The 17,025-nt window shown below is 43.8% G+C and overlaps 1 protein-coding gene across 2 annotated transcripts in view; it reads left to right on the forward strand.

Moving 5' to 3' along the window:
* SLC5A1 (solute carrier family 5 member 1) overlaps window positions 1–17,025 on the forward strand; it is a 54,656-nt gene that overhangs the window by 19,233 nt on the left and 18,398 nt on the right. For both annotated transcript variants that reach the window (XM_054593928.1, XM_054593927.1), the window contains exons 3-6: window positions 6,546–6,650; window positions 7,222–7,281; window positions 8,435–8,539; window positions 16,916–17,021. In XM_054593928.1, coding sequence (XP_054449903.1) covers window positions 6,546–6,650; window positions 7,222–7,281; window positions 8,435–8,539; window positions 16,916–17,021 — 376 coding nt within the window. The remainder of the gene's footprint in view (window positions 1–6,545; window positions 6,651–7,221; window positions 7,282–8,434; window positions 8,540–16,915; window positions 17,022–17,025) is intronic.

Genomic DNA, 17,025 nt, shown 5'->3' on the forward strand with positions numbered 1-17,025 from the left:
CCATTGGCAGCCTCTGACTGTGAGGAAGACACACACAGCCATTGTCCATTGACTTAGGCAGCTCTTGACTCATGGGTTAGTGGTCCCTAGTGTACAGGCACTACCTTTCCTGAGTGTATGGAAGTAAAAATAAAATTAATGTGTACATTTGAATCACTTTTTTCCTCTGGGCTATTATTTTGTTTCTACTGGAAAATGAAAGGTTGACCTTAATCATTTCCAAGATAATTCTAACATCAGAAGTCTGGGATGAGATGTCTGATTTCTATTTCCTGTCACACAAAACAGGAAAATATAAGTTTAGTTAGGTAGCATTCAATGACATTTTCTTTTTTTTAATTTAAAAAATTTTAAATATATTTTAAGAGATTTTATTTGTTTATCTTTAGAGCAAAAGGAAGAGAGGAAGGGAAACATCCATGTATGAGAGACACGTTAATCGGTTGCCTCTCGCAAACCCCCAGCTGGGGACCTGGCCCACAACCCAGGCATGTGCCCTGACTGGGAAACGAACTAGTGACCCTTCAGTTTTCAGGCTTGCACTCCATCCACTGAGCCACACCAGCCAGCACTCAATGACATTTTCGTGTCTTTTTCTACATCTCCCCCAAATAAACAGATAACTTCCTTGCATGCTTTATTCTTAGGCCTCAAGCTGTGTGAGTGAATCTGACACAGCTCTGGAATTGTTGCCCCCCTTCAGTGTTAAAGGTTTTAAAAAATTGTGTTCTGATTTTGTAATTATACAAACTCATTGTGGGAAAACGGGTAGCAGGAGTGCCATGGTAACAGACCTTAAAAACTCTGGAGATTAAGTAGGGGATTTTGGAGAGAGAGCCTCTTTCACCCAAACGTGAGGTCCCCCCACATCCTAGCTTCCCAGTTTTGAGGTTAGTCATTGTGCTCCTGCCCTGGAAGAGAGATCAAAACAAGATTAAGGTGGGAACAGTAACTTTCAATACAGTCTAGGCAGGCTTCTCAAATTTTATTGTGCAGAAGAAATCACCTGGAGACCTGAAGACTCTGAATTAGAAGGTCTGGGATGGGGACTGAAGATTTTCATTTCTCATAAGCTCCCAGGAGAAGCTGATGCTTCTAGCTCGCAGAACACTCTGAATAGTTTAGGTTCAGAGAGCCCATTTCTAGAGTTGAGTTAAGCCCTGAAGGAGTGTTCATTACATAGACTCATGTCTGCCTTTGGTTCAAGAGATAGATGCAGCAGCTGCTAGCTCCCGACTTCTGACAATAATAGTTGGTAGAGAGAGATGAATTTGGTCAGATGTTTTCCTTGGTGATTTAGGTAGTTTTCCCTTCAGAAAAGGTTCATAGGAAAACATCAGATCTGTGCCAAATCCTGGAAGGTTTGAAGTGAAAAAGTTTTCAGTGATAGAGTCATTATATTGTTAAGGCAAACCAAATTAGCATGATCAGGAATCTAAATTGCAGTGAGAAGAAATGTGCTCTTGTTAAATGGTTGCAATAATTTAGAGGCAGATCCTCTGACAGTGCTGGGAGTGAGAGGCACTGCCAAAGCCCCATGGCTGAGTGGCAGGTTTGAAAGAGGATTTGAAACCCCTTCATGTTAAAACCAGACAGGAAGTCAAGAAACGTAGCCTGTTATGTTGTAAACAGCCCATGTCTGGGGGGGTCCCTTTGGGTCTGAGGGCCACTTGGGGCCACTTGGGACTGAGGGCAGCAGAGAGCAACAAGGATGGTGAGATTTAAGTACATAGACAGTGAGAAGCAGACATATTGGAAGAGGAAGCTTAGCATAGAGAAGATTTGAAAGTGTGTACCACCCCTTCCCTCAGATATTGGGAGGGCTAGCTTGCAGGAGAGAGACTTAACTTGGTCTGTATCACTCCAGAGGGCATAAGTAGGACTCACTGGCAGATTTCAGATCAATGTAAAGGAGGGCATTTTAGCCATTAGAGTTGTTCCATATGGATTCAGCTGCCTTGTAAGGTCAGGAGCTCTCCGTAAGCATCCAGAAGCTGAAGTTCAAGCTGTGACATCTGTGGGTTCATCCAACTCTGGAAGGTTCTATGATTCTATAGTTCTTCATACATTTCCTTTCCTGCCTTCTTTCTAAGATAGGAAATGAAGGCAGTAATATGTAATTGTGAATTCACTAACGTCAAAGGAAAACACAGTCTTTTTTGCCTGTTGTGATGTGACATGATGTTATTCTCCAATTACAATGCTCCCACACCTCTTGGGCTTGGTTAGATCCAGCTCACCTTGCACAGTGACAGCAAAACCATTTTAAAACTTGTAATGGTTTCTTGAGCCCTTTAAGGAATGAGGAAGGCTTGAAAAGGAGTGAGTCAGAAGCAAGGTCAAGCTGGGGAAATTTTAGATAAAGTCTACAATTCTGTGCTCAGAAGGAACATGGGAGAAAATCACAGGGAACATGTCACTGGGTAACTCCCTGGATGGGTCATCATTCCCAAAAAGGCATAAACGTGGGTGAGGAGTGGACGGGAGAGCATTTGGGAAATCAAAGTGATGAAAGCATTGCTAGTGAGCTCCAGTGAGAGGAAGGGCAGTGTGAAAACCTGGCGTGGGAGAGGAGGTGAAAAAGCAAAGGTGTCTATCTTAGCTTGCATGGGCTACTATAACAAAATATCACAGACTGGGTGTCTTAAACAATGGAAGGTATTTTTTCACAGTTCCGGAGGCTATAAATCCAAAATTAAGGTGCTGTTAGGGCAGGTTTCTAGTGAGACCTGTCTTCCTGGCTTATAGAAGGCTGCCTTCCCTCTGGACAAGCACATGGCCTCTTCTCTGTGTACACATGGACCAGACCTACCAGATTAGGGATCCAGCCTTATGATCTAATTTAACCTTAATTCCTCCTCTGAAGACCCAGTCTCCAAATACAGTCACATTGGGGATTAGGGCATCAACATACAAATTTTGGGGGAACACAATTCAGACCAAAATAATGTTCACTGTAGTTTTTGTAAATTGGCTTTGATGGTGAACTGAATGTCCTCTTGGGGGAGAGAAAGGACACTGAGGGCCAGCTGAATGTCAGTCATTACTGATGCATGATCTCATTTGACTCCTGCACAAGGCTGTCATGAGAGCAGACTAAAGCTTGCAGATGTTATGATCACCCGGATAGGGAGACCAAGTAAGCCTTCAACCCTGGCTGGTGTGGCTCAGTGGATTGAGTGCCAGCCTGAGAACCAAAGGGTAACTGGTTTGATTCCCAGTCAAGGCACATGCATGGGTTGTAGGCCAGGTCCCTAGTAGGGGATGCGTGAGAGACAATTGCACATTGATATTTCTCTCCTTCTCTTTCTCCCTCCCTTCCCCTATCTCTAAAAATAAATAAATAAAATATTTAAAAAAGTTAAAAAAAGGGAAAGCATTCAAACTCTAATTTATAAGCCCATGCTACCATATCACTGGAGGGGACTTTAACTGAAGCCTTGCTGAATTCCTAGGGACTCTGTCTTTAAACTTGGAGTTGCCAAGGAAGTTGCTTGGCAAGTCCATTTGGGGGTCTGGGGGGGGTGTCTCTAAATAGGAAGTGACATGATCAGAGATGTGTTTTGGGGAGGTAAGCGGCCCTATGGGTTGGGGGTGGTTGGAGATCATCTAGAAGCCTATTGCCATGGTCCTGTTGAGAAATAGCGACAGCCAGCAAGGGCGATACAGAAAGCACTGGATTCCCATGACATTGTGAGGGCAGGCAGGGTTTGGTAAATGATTGAGTGCCGGTCATGGAGCCAAGGGAGGGAGTCCAGGATGAGGCCAAGGTGAGCAGCTGGGGGGCCAGCAGTGTCCATGATGGAAATGAACTGAACCTGGGCCCAGTTCATCTGGTACCCCCAAAGCTCTCCTGGCCTCTGTTCCATCAGGTGGTGCGGAGGTACCTCAAAAAAACCTACAACAGTTTAGAGTCCAATACTCCCTTTGGGGGGATGTTGGAGAGGACCTCTTGAACTTAAGGTTAATCTAATGCAGTTAATCATTGCTGGTAATTATACCCTTAATAGGATATTAGGCTTAATAATTTATTAAGTGAGAGATGGCAAGTGAAAAGATAATGGGTGAGGACAGGCAGGCTGCATGCGTAAGGGAATTTTGACGAAAAGCGGACTGTTATCCCCATCAACCTTTGAGGAGAAAAAAGTGGATCTCTAAACAGCCTGCTTTCCTCCAAGTGTCCCCTTCTCCTCTTCCTTCTTCTTTTTCTTCCTTCTTCCCTCCTCCTCCTCTTTCTTCTGCTTCAACCACACAAGGCGTTTTAATGTTTACGTTGTAAGGAGGACAAGTTGCAGTCTGGGTCAATAGAACTTTTCATACCGTGAGAGTTCCACTTACCGTCAGTGGCAACAGTAATTTACTTCTTATGCAAACTTTACTGGGTCTAATTCCCCAGTTAAACTTTTAACAAAGGCAGGCATGTCTACATTATACAACACACTCTAAAGTACAGATGACCAACGATTAAAACTCTTAAGTGGCAATAATCAAAGCACACAGTTTCCCCTTCTTAATGAATAGCGTTCACCCAGTTATGCAAGCACTGGATCAAGGAGTTACCCTTGATTCCTCTCTCTCTCATTTCCCACATTTGATCCATCAGTGAGGCCCCTCAACTTTGTTTCTACAACAGACCCTCATCTCTACCATTGCCTTTGTCTCTTCTGCTACCACCCAAGACCAAGTCACTGTTCCCTCTCACCCAGATGCAGCAACAGTCTCCTATGGTTTCTCTTTTCTCCCTTGTCCCCAACACTGCACTTTCCACACACTTGAGTGCAGTCTTTAAAAGCAAATTAGGTTCTGTCCCTGCTCTGCTTGAAACCCTCGAGTGGCTTCCCATCACACTTGCGATAAAATCTACGCTTCCTACCGTGGCTCCCTGAGGCCTCTGCGATGCGCCCCCACCGGGCTTCCAGCCTCATCTCACGCCACCCTCCTTGCCCACCACACTCCAGCCACCCTGACCTTTGACTTTCGCTTTCTTCCTGCTTCTAACTCACGAGAACGTTCCCCTTTGGGGCCTTTGCTTTGCTGAAATGCTTTCCCTCTGCTCTCAGTATAGGCAACTTCTTTTTATCATTGATCCCAGCTGAGAGGTCAAGCCCCACAAAGGGAACTTTCTCTGACTCTCCTCCATCACACCTCTCTATCTTCTTCACAGCACTTACCACTCTCTGGTTTTTTTTGGTTTATTTATTCATGTTTTCTCTGTTAGAATAGAAACTTTTAGAATGTATGAATTTTTTCTGCCTGTGCTATTCACAGCAGAATCCCAAGTGTCTTCACGCATTGCGTAAGTGTGTAGAATGAGTGAAGGAAGGAAGACATGTGTACCACTACCTCCTCCTCATTCTAAAGACCTCCTTTCAGGCTGGCCTTCAGGGATTTCCTCCTCTGACTTGGCACTAAGTACCTAACAGCCTTATATTGGGCGTTGGGCCTTGTATAGTTAGGATAATTTTTTTGAGTGATCTGTGTTGGGGGAAATATGTGTTTTGTTCCAGATTTGGAACCTCTCAGGGATAGGTACAAATAGGTACAAATAGGTACAAGCCTCTCCCCATTCACTTAGCAAGAATGGGGCTAATTATACTAGTTTGGTTATTTATTAAATGCTGCCATGCCTTCTGGTCTTGGATATGAAAGGATCCTAGAACTTTCTGGAGTTCTCCTGAGCCTCGGATGCAGTTGAGTTGATGGCATAGTATCATGACTGGTCAGTGCATGCACCCTATCTTGTTTCACCTGGTATTTTCCCCTTCCAGGTTTTCACTCTTAGGTATTTACTATGTGTTCTTCCAATCTGTCTTCTGACCTGAGTATTGAGACATATGAGATTATTGAAAAATGCAATTTTTTATGCATATGTCTCTGGGTCCCTGGGATCTTTGTAAAAATAAAAATACTTTATCAATTTAGAGAATTGTCATTGTTATTAATATCATCTCTTGTTACTTGGGAGCACATGGATTCACAGAATTTAACAGCTAGGAGTCACTTGGAAATCACTAGCTCCACTGCCTCCCTTCTCCAGCAAGTGATGGGACCGAGGCAAAGAGGTTTCCTTTCAAATGATTCCTTTATCAAACTGTCCCCATTTACTGAGAACCTATATTCCTCAAGATCCCAAGCCAGGAGTGCTGGAGGATGCAGAGATGATTGGCACAGGCCCTGCTTCTGAGCCTGCGGCCTCTTGGGAGTCTTCTTGGGGAGGCCTGCTGGGCTGCGGGGCTTCCCATGCCTTCTTCACGATGGCGCATTGGGCTCACAAAGGGCTCACAAAGGACTCACAGATGACCTGATTTGGGGATCCAGCCCACTTCCTTAATTCTTCCTTTTCCTCTTCACTGTTATTACCCAAGTCCCCACAACTACCTTCAGAGCCAGCAGTCCTGGCAGACTCCAGCACAGTTAAGTTCCTGGCCTTCTGCTGCTCTTTCTTGTCCTTCTCTCGGCTGACATGTCTCTTCTCTCCTTGGTCCACCCCTGAGTATCTTGATGGAGCACAGCGTCCTCATGCTACTTTATCTTTATGTTTCCAGATCGGAGCTTCTCTGTTTGCCAGCAACATCGGAAGTGGCCACTTTGTGGGGCTGGCCGGGACAGGAGCAGCTGCAGGCATTGCCACTGGGGGCTTTGAATGGAACGTGAGTAACATCAGAGACACCATGTCCTGGCGCTGGAAGGAGTCTTAGCAGTCAGCCAGTTCAAACTAGGCTCAGAGATAGATGCTATATATGTTACAGAACCTCTCTGGGCCAACCTGTGATGCAGATGAAGGAGAGGCCCAGTTTTAGCAGCTCTAGGTTCCTGCTCTCCTTCCACCAGAATAGCATGAGAAAACCACTGATATGATAGCTGTGGTTTTCTTCTCTTAAAAAGCCAAGCACTCCTCTACCCTTTCAGCCATATTGGAGGTTTGGAAATGCTTATCCCCAGATTTCTATTATTATAATTGCTTATTTTTTAAAAGGTCTCTAAATGATATTTTACTTTTTGTAAATGAGGGATATCATTGGGATATCATGAAGGGTCCCCTCCACCATTGCTCAGCTACCATTCCTGTGGGCCAGTCCTGCAGCAAAGACCCTTCCAGCTCTGATGGCCTTGTAGGGAGTTGTTTTCAGAGGCCAGAGAGAAACCGCTGGGCCACTGTTCTGCAGTAGCTGGGGGGCCTTCAGGCGCCATGATCTGACTCCATTCTTTTTTTGGTTTTAGGCCCTGATTTTGGTGGTTGTGCTGGGCTGGTTGTTTGTCCCTATTTACATCAAGGCTGGGGTAAGTATCTGTTATTCCATCTACTGCAGACTGATGGACACACACACACACACACACACACACACTCACTCACACACACACACACCCCGCCCCCAAATTTGGTCCCCCTGAAAGGCAGAGGGGACTTTTCAGGATAAATGGCAGAGAAAGCCTGTGCTTCACTTTCTTTTCCAGGTTATAAAGGTCTTGATTGCTCCTAGGGACATTAAATGTATCCACTAAGCCATGGCTTGCTCCTCTGAAACAATCTTGCTCTGTTCAGAGCTCTCTGAAGCATCATGGCTTCTTATGCTGGGTGTGTATTTACAAGGCACTGCCTTGTGTTCGCTCATGATATATATCTGTGTGCCTCTGCCTCTGGAAGGGTCATATTTCTTCTTCATTTATGTACATCAGCAGGTTTCTTTGCTGAGCATACAACTGGTACTCAGCTATCAAATGCATGCTCCTGCTCTTGAGGAAAGCTCTATGACCTTTTATCTAAGGCAGCTTTAGTATCATCCCTTCAGTGAGATACAATGAGTAACTGCTATGTGTAAGTCTATTGAAAACAATATGGAAGAAACAGGACAGACTCTGAAACTTCTGGGGGTTGTTGGTGACACATATCTGATCCCAGTAGACAGCAGGTTCTGGGTTGAGGGAACAAGACAGAGTGTGGTTGGAATTTGCAGAAAGGAGAGCAGTTGAGCAGGCCTGCAGGCACAACCCGTGGTAAGGGCTGTGTGCAGAGCGGGGTGAAGCACACAGCCAGCCTGGCCACCTTGTTTGGTGCATTGAAAAAATGCTACTGTTGTTATGCCTTGTTCATAGTAGGTGCAATGTATAGGAATATATATCTATCTTTCCACACCTCCTCCAGGGCAATGATCTAACATCTTGGTTATGGGTAGTCATGTATTCATTTTAAAAAGTGTTAATAAGTCGCCTTCTGTGTCCTGGGATAACATGTAGCTACCTCTGCAGTAGGGTATGTGGCATTGAGATGAGCAAATGGCTAGAAGATGGCCACCTGGACACGTCATCGACTTCCCTGGCCAACAAGGGTTAAGCCTTGATCACACCTCTGGCACCCTGGTAGATGCCACTCTTCTGCTTGCTCTGGGCCTTCTGGGCACTCTTGCTGCAGTGACTTCCCTTCCGTCCCATGCAGGTGGTGACAATGCCAGAGTACCTGCGGAAGCGATTTGGAGGCAAGCGGATCCAGGTCTACCTCTCCATCCTGTCCCTGTTGCTCTACATTTTCACCAAGATCTCGGTGAGTCCACCTCCCGGTAAGGCTGGACACTGGCTGTCTCAGAACCTGCTCATTCTTGCTCCTCAGCACATGCTGGTTCACCAAGGGGCAGTGCTATACATTTCTATTAATTCAGTCCCTTAAGCCTTCTTGCTCCTTAGGGTAAAGTCCTATCTCATGCATCAAGGAGCCAACACATGGAACTTCTTATCCTCTACCATGGGGAAGGTTAAAAACAGAAACAGGTTCAAGAAGGTTCAGTGAAAGCTGTTCTTAATTGAAGATAAAAAGAGATTTAGGGGTGTCTGAGGGCTGGCTCCACACTTAGATGTAGCCATGGCCTCTGCGCCCTCTCAGGGTCAGAATCTGGCTTCTGGTGACATTTCTGATGCACTTAAACATGAGCAGTCAGTGACAATCTCAAGAAAGAGTCTCTTTCTTCCTTTATGGATGAAGAAACAAAAACCCTGGGGATGGAAAGTACCTGCTCAGGATCCTGAATCAGGAACAGAAGCCAGAAGCTCCTGGTCCTTTTCACTGTGCAAGACTCCTATTTGCTTGGGGAACCAGCACCCTGGGCCTTTAGTCACTGATGCTCTGGGGGATTTCCACTCTTTCTGAAGTCAACTGCTGGGGCTGTTCCCCCTGTCATGTAGCCTGTCTCTCTTCCAACCAGGATCTGCAGGCCCCAATTTGCAGAGCTGCAGTTTCTCAGGGATTGGCTGGCCGTGGGTGTGTATTTAAGAACTGCACAGAGCTCTGGGTCAACCCACTGGAGCGAGACTTGTATTCTTTCTTCATTTTACTTTTCCTTCCTTAAAAGTGTGCAAATCAACTTTTGATGGTAAAACAAAACAAAGCAAAAGATCCAGGAAACCACTGAGGTTTTCCCTCGACAGCCCAAAAAGTGATGGGAAAAGAAAAGTTGCTTATAGGTTTTGCTTGGCCTTTTTTTTTTTTTTTAAATACCCAAGGTGATTGTCAGTCTGATGAAGGTTAAAACAGTGGGGGGGCAGGTAGGGGGAAAGGACAGCCCTCACTGATGTGGCTCAGCAGATTGGGCATTGTGTCCGCCACAAAGTGAAAAGTCACCAGTTCAATTCCTGGTCAGGGCGTATGCTTGTGTTGTGGGCCTGTTTCTCTCCTTCTCTTTCTCACCCCCTTCCCCTCTCTCTAAAAATAAATAAATAAATAAATAAATAAATAAATAAATAACCTTAAAAAAGAACCATGTGAATGATAAGGGATAACAGAAAGAAAACAGGACCTTGGTAAGAAAACTATTTCGTAGAACAATTGGAGGAAGTACAGGGCTGTGGAGGGGCCTGGGCTCCTTGCCTGCTCCCTTGCTCATCGACAGGTGATCTGGGGCAGAGCGCACATTGCTTCACCCCCTGGAGCTCAGCTTCTTCATGGGTAAGAAGGGGATAGCAAGCACTGCCTTGCCCGTCTCAGTGGGTGGTGGTGAAGTTCAAAAGGATTTATCTGAAAACATGAAGCATCCCTGGAATGTAAGAAAAGATGATGAAGAACATGAGAACTGTTGCTCCCTGGGTTTGCTTCAGCACCTTAACTTAGCTAGAGTGGTTTGGATACTAGGCCTTGTCAGATACATGATTTGCAAATATGGCTTCTCATTCTGTAGGTTGTCTTTCACTTTATTGGTAAGATTTTGATGCACAAAAGTTTTTAAATAATGATGAAATTCAATTTATCTTTTTTCTTTTTTTGCTTATGTTTTTAGTGTCATTTCTAAGAATCCGTTGCCAAATTCAAGAGCAGAGAGGGAAGTAACATTTTCTTAAATCTCAGAGGAAGTGGCTCCAGCTTTCCCCCTTAGCCAGTGGTTGCAAAGGGTCCGCTGCCCTCTCAGAAGGGTTATCTCACTTGCTGTGGTCAGTTTTCTTCCCTTTTCTCACCTTTCTCCATCCAGCACCAAAGGGGAGATTGGACCAATTTCATCATCTTGTGAAAGATCTTTCCTAGTTGAGTCCTGAGTCAGGCTGAATCTGAATTGAGCCTTTTGCTCTTGCTAGGTAGGATGCTGAAAAAAATAGCTGCTAGAGTTTTAATTTTCCTGATTACTTAAAGTTGAGACAACAAATGATAAGATTTTGGTTTTTTATGGCCAAGTGATATTCCACTGTGTCCATCTTCCTTGTCCAATCGTCTGCAGATGGTCACTAGGTTGCTTCCATAGCTTGGCTATTGTAAATAGAGCTGCAGTGAACACAGAGGTGCACATATCTTTTTAAATTAGTGTTTGGATTTTTTTTGGTAAATAAAATGGAATGGAACTGCTGGGTCATAAGGTAGTTCTATTTTTAATTTTTTGAAAAACCTCCATACTTGGCCATAAAAAAGAATGAATTCTTATCATTTGTGACAACATGGATGGATCTAGAAATATTTTTTAGTGTTTTATTGGAAAGAAGCTGAGAAAATATTAAACAACATTGGCAATTTTTTTATTTTGGAAAATTCCAGACAAATACAAGCAGATATAGTATAGTATAAGGACCACTCATAGATCTAGTAATGATCAACATTTTGCGATTCTTTGTTCATCTATTCGTTTCCACTTTATTTTTCAGCAGTATTTTAAATCAAATTCTAGACATCATGTCCATTCATTGTAAATTCTTCAGAATGCACCTCTGACTTTTAAAAAATTTAATCATTGTGCTGTTATCACACTTAACAAAACTGTGTAATTTCTTAATTTAGGTAGTTTAAAATCTGGTCCCTATTTAGATTTTCTTGATAATCACAAAAATGTCTTCTCACAATTTTTTTTTGTTTAAATCAGGATCCAGTGAGGTCTATACATTGCATTTGATTGTAATGTCTTTAAAGGAAATTGTCTATGTATCTATCATCTATCTGTCTATCTACCCATCTATCTATCCACCCATCTATTGCATACCACAATTATTTTCTCTTTTCAGGTGTACAGCACAGTGGTTAGATAATCATATGCTTAAAAGTGTTCCCCCTGATATTTCAAGTACTCACCTGGCCCCGTACATAGATACAGTATTATTGATTATATTCCCCATGCTGTAATTTACATTCCTTTGACTGTTTTGTATCTGTCAATTAGTACTTCTTAATCTCTTCACCTTTTTCACCCAAGCCCTCCATCCCCACTCCCTCTGGCAACCATCAGTCTGTTCTCTATGAGACTGTTTCTATTTTGTTCATTTATTTGTTCTTTAGATTCCACATAGAAGGGAAATACATGGTATTTGTCTTTTGCTGTCTGACATTTCACTTAGCATAAGTCCCTCTAGGTTCATCCATGCGGTTGTAAATGGTAAGATTTCACCCTTTTTTGTGGCTGAGTAATACTCCATTGTGTATATGTATCACAACTTTTTTATTGACTTGTCTGTTGATGGGCACTTAGGTTGCTTCCATGTCGTGGTTATTGTAAATAATGCTGCAGTGAACATAAGGATGCACATACTCTTTTGAAGTAGTGTTTTGGGTTTCTTCAAATATGTAGCCAGAAGTGGAATCGCTGGGTCATAAGGCAGTTCTATTTTTAATTTTTTGAGGAACCTTCATACTGTCTTGCACAGTGGAGGCATCGATCTGTATTCCCACCAACAGGGCACAAGTGTTCCCTATTCTTCATGGGTCTTTGTCTTTTTTGCTGTTGAGTTGAATGTGTTTTTATATATTCTGGATAGTAGAGCCTTATCAGATATATGATTTGCAAATATTTTCTTCCATTCTGTAGGTTGTCTTTTCACTTTCTTGATAGTGTCCTTTGATGCACTATCAAGGTTTTAAATCTTGATAAAATTTATTTTATCTACTTTTACTTCTGTTGCTCACGCTTGTGTGGTCATTGAATTCACTGGTTCTGTGACACCAAAAAAAAAATCCATTGACAAAGCTGAGGTCATGAAGATTGACTGTTATGTTTGCTCCTTAGAATTTTATAGCCTTAGCTCTTGCATTAGGTCTTTGAACCATTTTGAGTTAATTTTTGTGTATGACATGAAGTAGGGATTCAAGTTTATTCTTTTGCATATGGCTATCCAGTTCTACCAGCACCATTTTTTGAAGACTATGATTTCCCCATTGAAAAGTCTTGCCCATATTTTTTTTACACAACTCAGTGAAAACCTGCTCTCACCCACAGAGTCGATAGGGCTTTGTCTTGGAGTTGGGACTAACGCCCAGGGTTGCTGCTCCCTCCCTGCCCAGCTTCCTGCTTCAAACTTTTGCTGCTGCCCTGATTGGTGTCTTGGTGCTTTCCCTGCCAGTGTGATGATTCCACCTTCTTCACTTTTTCCTCCCCTCCTTCAGGGTTAGTTTTTAGTTGCTGTCCTATTTTATTAGAGATCAATGTGCAGAGACTGCACTGTGAAGTACTGGGAGGGGTAGAGAAATCAGTCTTCCTGAGGGGGAAGGGCAGCAATGTAAGAGGAGAAAAAAATTGTAAACAGGGAGGGTGGGGAGGTCACCCTGAACTTCTGGGGAATTGGTAAGGGAACAGGCCCTGGGTTCAGCTTGGGAGGTGGGACCTGATTAATGAACACGTAGGGAATGGCACTTGGACTTGCCTTCCCAGAAACAAGACTTGTGCAAGTCCACAGTTCAAGCAGGTGAAAGTCTGTGGACTACAGTTGCCATGGAAAGGGCACTTTTTGTCCTCCAAGCTAGTATAGAAGTAGTCATACAAATAAATGAAATGCCCAACCTCACTCTCTGCCTTTCCCATCACCTCACTTACTGTGCAGGTTACTGATTAAACCTCTCCAGACATGGGAGCTCCCAGGTAGCTGAGGGGCAGCCTCCCTCACCTCAGGCCCTGATGGAGCCCACTAAGGGTAGCAGTCAGCTTTTTCGGAATTCTGCTTTTAAATAGTGCTTGGTGTAAGCGGTTCCCTCCCTGTGTGATTTCTGGGGCTCCTTACTGGGCGCCAGGCTTGGTGTCTTTCCTGCTCTACCTGCTTCCCAGAGTCAGCAGTCCCTTGAATAATGTACAAGAAGGATGATAGCTGCCCTTTCTTCAGTGCCAGTCTCTACTTAGTCTCCAATAGGGGCCTTGCTTATTCTGTTTCCATTTCTCCTATGAATCTTGCATGGGTAGGGATTTTAATTTTATTTTCCATTTCCTGGAAGAGAACATTGAGTCTCAGAGAAGCTAGGTAATTTGTCCCAAATCACACAGCTGAGGTATGACAAACCCAGGATTGAATCTGGGACGTCTCTAGCCCCAAAGTCTGTGTTCTCCGCAAAGCTCTGTTCTGTGCTTGGATGCAATGAAGGCATAGGATGATGGAATGGGATAGATTATATAGTCCTATGTCTATGCTCTCATTTTACAGATAGGGAAACTGAGGTGCTGATTGGGGAAGGGACTTTGTGCGTTAAACAGTAGCAGTACTAGGATGAGAAGCAGGATGCCTTGATGCTGAATCCAAACCTTTTCCTTCCTTCCCTTCCTTCCTTCCTTCCTTCCTTCCTTCCTTCCTTCCTTCCTTCCTTCCTTCCTTCCTTCCTTCCTTCCAAAAGCACTTGGTAAACTGTTAAATCACCTGGATATGGAGGAAAAAAATACTGCAGGATAAAGTTTGGGCACCTAGGATATTCGAAGACTAATGTCAGAGCACCCAGGCTGACGTGAGCTTGGCCATGGTACCCCCAGGCACTCCTGGTGGCTTTCGGGGTCCCAAGGACAGAAAGAATACACCCCTGAAGTTAGGAGTGACTCATGGGGGGAAAAATTTGTCTTAGGTTTTTTCTATTCATGAGGCAGTTTCTGTTAGAATTCTTTATCTGCCCTGTTAGCTGAAAATAAGAGTATTCTATAAAAAAGATTTCTATTAGCCCAACACTTCTCGGAAGTGTTTATGGACTTTGTTAATAGCTTATCATAGGAGTTGCGTGTTTGTTATTTGTGACTAATAACAGCAAGGCAAATATTAATGAGAATATCACAGTCTACTATGATGTGTTTTCAAAAAACATTACAAATTAACTACTCTGGAAAATAAACCAATCAAGGGCATTTTAAAGGCAGTAGTAGCCTTGTAATATATATATCTATACACACACACACACACATACACACACATATAAAATATAAATAATATAATATATATGTGTATATATGCATATATAATATATGTAAAATATATTTTTGCTCACTGTACTTATAAGCTAACCTACTGAATCATTCTTAACAGCATTCCATTGTAATCAGCTAATGGGGCCCTTCAATTGAAGTAACTTATGAGCTGATCCAGAGGCATGGGACGGGAGGGACAGGCATTAGGATGACTCATCACAATTTCAAGTGGCCCAGTGTGTAGCGTCAGGAAGGAGTGACCATTTCACCCGTGGCAAGGCTAAGGTGCAGCTGGGGATGCTTTTCTTCTTCGGCTGCTGCAGAGGGCAGGGCGGAAGTGGTCCAGGACCTGGGGAAAAAGTACTTTCCTTGTCGGCAGGACTTTCCCTCTTCCAGCCACTGAGGGTCACAAGCCCCACTTCAAAGACATGAACCCTGAGACACAGAGAGGTGCAATGTTTTATCCAGTCACTCAGGCATATAGTGGCAGTGCTGGGGTTAAAGTCCAAGTCCTTTCACCAGCAGCCCTGGGGTGGGGGGGTGGGGGGGTGGGGGGGGTCGGGTCTCTTTAGAAGTCACCAGGTCTCTCCCTACTTCTTGCTTCTGGCTCTTCTCCTCTACCAGGAAATACAATGCCATTAGGTCTCCTGGGGCTAGAGAATCTGCAGGGGACCCAAGGCATAGGGTCCTCAGGAAGTCTGTCTTGGTGGGGGAGGAGGTCAGTCTTGGGGGAGGAGGTCATGCATTAACACATAGGCTTGGAGTTGGCATGGGACAAGCTTTCAGACAATGAAGAGGCAGGAAATAGGAGATTTGGTTGGTGGGGACCTGAGTCACTGGAGGACCCTGACAGAGGGGGAAGATAAGAATAGAGGAGATGCAAGGGTACCATTTCCCAGGGCTCTTAGTGGGTGGCCCTTCACATGCCCTGAAATGCGATAGATTTTATACAGCAAAACAGCTCATGCATTGCATCTAGGGGACATCTAGTTTCTTTCCTACCTAGAGATTTGAAAACAAAAAATTCACTTTGATCATTCCTGGTAGCATTTCAGAGGCTGTGAACATTCATTTTGGGTGACTCCAGTGCTCTCTGTTGGTTTAATTAACAACTGCACCATCCAGCCAGACAGAAGTTTGTTTATGGGGCTAAAATGAAACAGAGAGGAGAAAAAGAACTCTATCAAGAACTGGTGAATTCAGGGGTGAAAAGGAAACAATTTGCCCTCAGATTATATAAGCTAATTTAGGTAAATCCACCTAGCACCAAGACTGCCAAGCAGAGTGGTGCTCTGATTGTGTTCTTAGTGGTGTTCTGATTGTGTTAGGGTCAAGATGAACTCCATCTGGGCCGGAGAGATAAAATTTTGATGTTGCTGAAGTTTCTCTCTAATCCAGGGTGGGGCCGGGCTTTTCCTTGTACGGGACTCCTCTCCAGCACTCAAACTTGCTTTGGGAGTAGATCTGATAAACCTTTGCACTCTAAGGTGTAAACTGGGTAATAGCTTAGAGCGTCAGTCCATAGGTCCGCTGAAAGGAACCTCAAGGCATTAATAGTTGTTCCTTGACAGAGTTCCAAAGTTAAATAGGTTTGTGAAGGGTCATTTACCACACTTCCTTCCTGGGGATTCACAGTCCAGGCAGTAAGTTAAAGGGTCAGAGGAGTTGTGTGGTAAAGAAACTGCCTTAACTTGGTGTAATCCAGCACTTCACAGATCTCTTTGACCATAGAATCCTTTTCTTTTCATGGAATATCTATTATCCTCTTAGGTAAAGCTTGTTGGATAACTTAGGAATAGAGCATGTCTCTCGAGTATTTGTACCCTTTTTATTTTACTGCGGGGGGAACACTTAGCATGTGATCTATCCTCTTGACAAGTTCTGTGTATAATATATTATCGTCAACTTCTAGGTACAATGTTGTACAGCAGGTGCTCTGGGGAGCTTGTTCATGCTACTTTACTGAAACTCCATGTCTATAATTAATAACTCTTCATGTCCCCTTCACCCCAGCAGCTGGTAACCACCATTCTAGCCTTCAAGTTTATGAATTGACTATTTTAGATACTCATATACATGGAATCGTGCAGTACTTGTCTTTCATGTTCTTAACTGGGGATAAAAATATGACTATTTAATTGTGGTATTTCAGCCAAAGGGCAAGGGGGTGTGAGCCAACATTGGACCCTAGAAATCACAGGCGTTGGCACTACTCAGGAGACGGCTTCTGCAAATCCCTTCAAGTCCATCACCTGGCCCTGCAGCCAGTTGGTCTCTCTCAGCCCTAACTCACCTTCCTCTCCTTCCAGGCAGACATCTTCTCTGGGGCCATATTCATCAACTTGGCCTTGGGCCTGGATCTCTACCTGGCCATCTTTCTCTTATTGGCAATCACTGGCATTTACACAATCACAGGTGA

The sequence above is a fragment of the Pteronotus mesoamericanus genome, unplaced genomic scaffold (genome assembly GCF_021234165.1).
Source record: "Pteronotus mesoamericanus isolate MK-2021 breed Mesoamerican mustached bat unplaced genomic scaffold, CSHL_Meso_final scaffold_507, whole genome shotgun sequence".
In the NCBI taxonomy this organism is placed as follows: domain Eukaryota; kingdom Metazoa; phylum Chordata; class Mammalia; order Chiroptera; family Mormoopidae; genus Pteronotus; species Pteronotus mesoamericanus.